We start from the raw sequence: 1819 nt of genomic DNA on the forward strand, positions 1-1819 counted from the left end.
ATAAAGTTTATATGATATAAAATGAAACAAATTATAAATAGATAGCTGTTCAGCTGTGGTTCCCAGCCTATCTTCTTCAACCTTTTTTTGTACACCAATAACCATTTTTACATTTATTAATTTATCGAATCAACTTAGACAGGTGGGTTACAGTACTTAAATCTGAAATATTGCATGTTTAGGAGCCATTAGTTCTTAGAAATGTAATTTGACCTTATGTCTTGGGGTGAGTGGGGCACAGTTACATCTCATTATTTTTGGGTGGTGGGATGAGTGCATGGTTTTTGCTTCACCATTGTTTGCTTTGCACATTCTCTGACACACATATTAGCACACAAAGAGTTTTCACTTAAAATTTGACTCAAGTGGTTGCATCTGTTTGTAAAGAAGGATATCTGCAAGGACTAGGTTTATATTTTTGAAATACTGTACACACAAGTCTAAGTGCATATTGTTCTATTTTTTATTTGAACAAACACACACATACAATCACTTGTAAAAGCAGCACAGAGAAAAGAACGGAAAGAAAAGAAAGACTTGCAACAGATGACATAAACAAACAGAGCTACATTTTATATTTATTTATTTATATTTCTTTAATTTTATATTTTATATATTTATATGGGCCTAATGAGAATATAAATAGCTTAAACTCATTATATTCTACTATAACGTTCAATACAAAAACAACTGGACTTTATTTGTTAACATCATGTCCAGGATGACTGAGAATCTTCACCAGCATATTTTATCTGTTGTAACAATTATAGTAAAAACTTGTTAGTTATATTTATTTTTAAACTTTGTTAGAGTTTTTGGAGGTCATCTCAGGGCCACAAACATGGTGAAGTCCTGACCTTAACTTTGAGAATAATTATTTAGGCTATAGTGCCCTCTGTCTAGGCTACATTAAATTGTTTACCTTGAGATAAACAGTGCACTGTTATGATTTAATGTATGTAAAAATATAACAGGTTATGAATTTTCAATCAGGTTTATATTATTAAATTTATTTTTAACATTCAGTGACAATAAACAGACAATGTAACAATAGAGTGACAGCGAATATAAACACTCCACCGAAGTTTTAACAATAACAACAACTAAAGTTAGTATTCAGTTAGCTATAGTTCTGAGTGACAAATCAAAATCAGATTAAATTAGAATTGGCATACGTCAACTTAACTTATAAAAATTAGAAATTGCTGTTGGCCTGAAAAAACACTGATTAGTGCATCAATGGTTTTTGTCTATTTTTAGGTAAATCGGCGACCCAAGTCATTGATTCTGCTCAGAGCGTCTTGGTTTCGAATGGTCTTATGGACGGTGACGATGAAGGGGAATGCAGAAGGAAGCTCCACTCTTTTACTCAACTTCTGATGACCCCAATGGAGACAGCGCAGTTTCTCAGCCAGGTCCCACCTGCCTGCTCGCTCCAGTCCATCTTGCAACAATTTGGTCTTATTTGGCTTGTCCCATGACTTCTCATACCTGTGGATAAATCCAGTTTATTAAAGTGATGGAGTGTGTGGAAAATCAACATCATTTATAAATACACAAAGAAATTCTTACATTTAGGCGTTAAATTGTTAAATAAAGGGGCCACCTTGATTGTCATTGTCAGCCATCATGAAAGGCTGGCAATCAAGTAAGTGTGTATATTTGGTAGTTTGTTAGCAAATTATGTAAAACACAAAACTTCTTTTCTTTTTTTCAGCTTCCTTGTTCAAGAGTCACCACAGTATAAATAAATAAATATATACATCATACATACACACACACACACACATATATATATATATATACACACACACACACA

The 1819-nt window shown here is 32.9% G+C and overlaps 1 protein-coding gene across 1 annotated transcript in view; it reads right to left on the reverse strand.

Annotated features, from left to right (window-relative positions):
* Positions 1-1256: 1256 nt before the first annotated feature.
* wu:fc50b12 (uncharacterized protein LOC103911624 homolog) overlaps positions 1257-1819 on the reverse strand; it is a 3071-nt gene continuing 2508 nt past the window's right edge. The window contains exon 3 of the mRNA XM_037686679.1: positions 1257-1491. Coding sequence (XP_037542607.1) covers positions 1257-1491 — 235 coding nt within the window. The remainder of the gene's footprint in view (positions 1492-1819) is intronic.

Source organism: Nematolebias whitei, chromosome 13 (assembly GCF_014905685.2).
Source record: "Nematolebias whitei isolate Nwh7 chromosome 13, NemWhi1, whole genome shotgun sequence".
Classification (NCBI taxonomy): domain Eukaryota; kingdom Metazoa; phylum Chordata; class Actinopteri; order Cyprinodontiformes; family Rivulidae; genus Nematolebias; species Nematolebias whitei.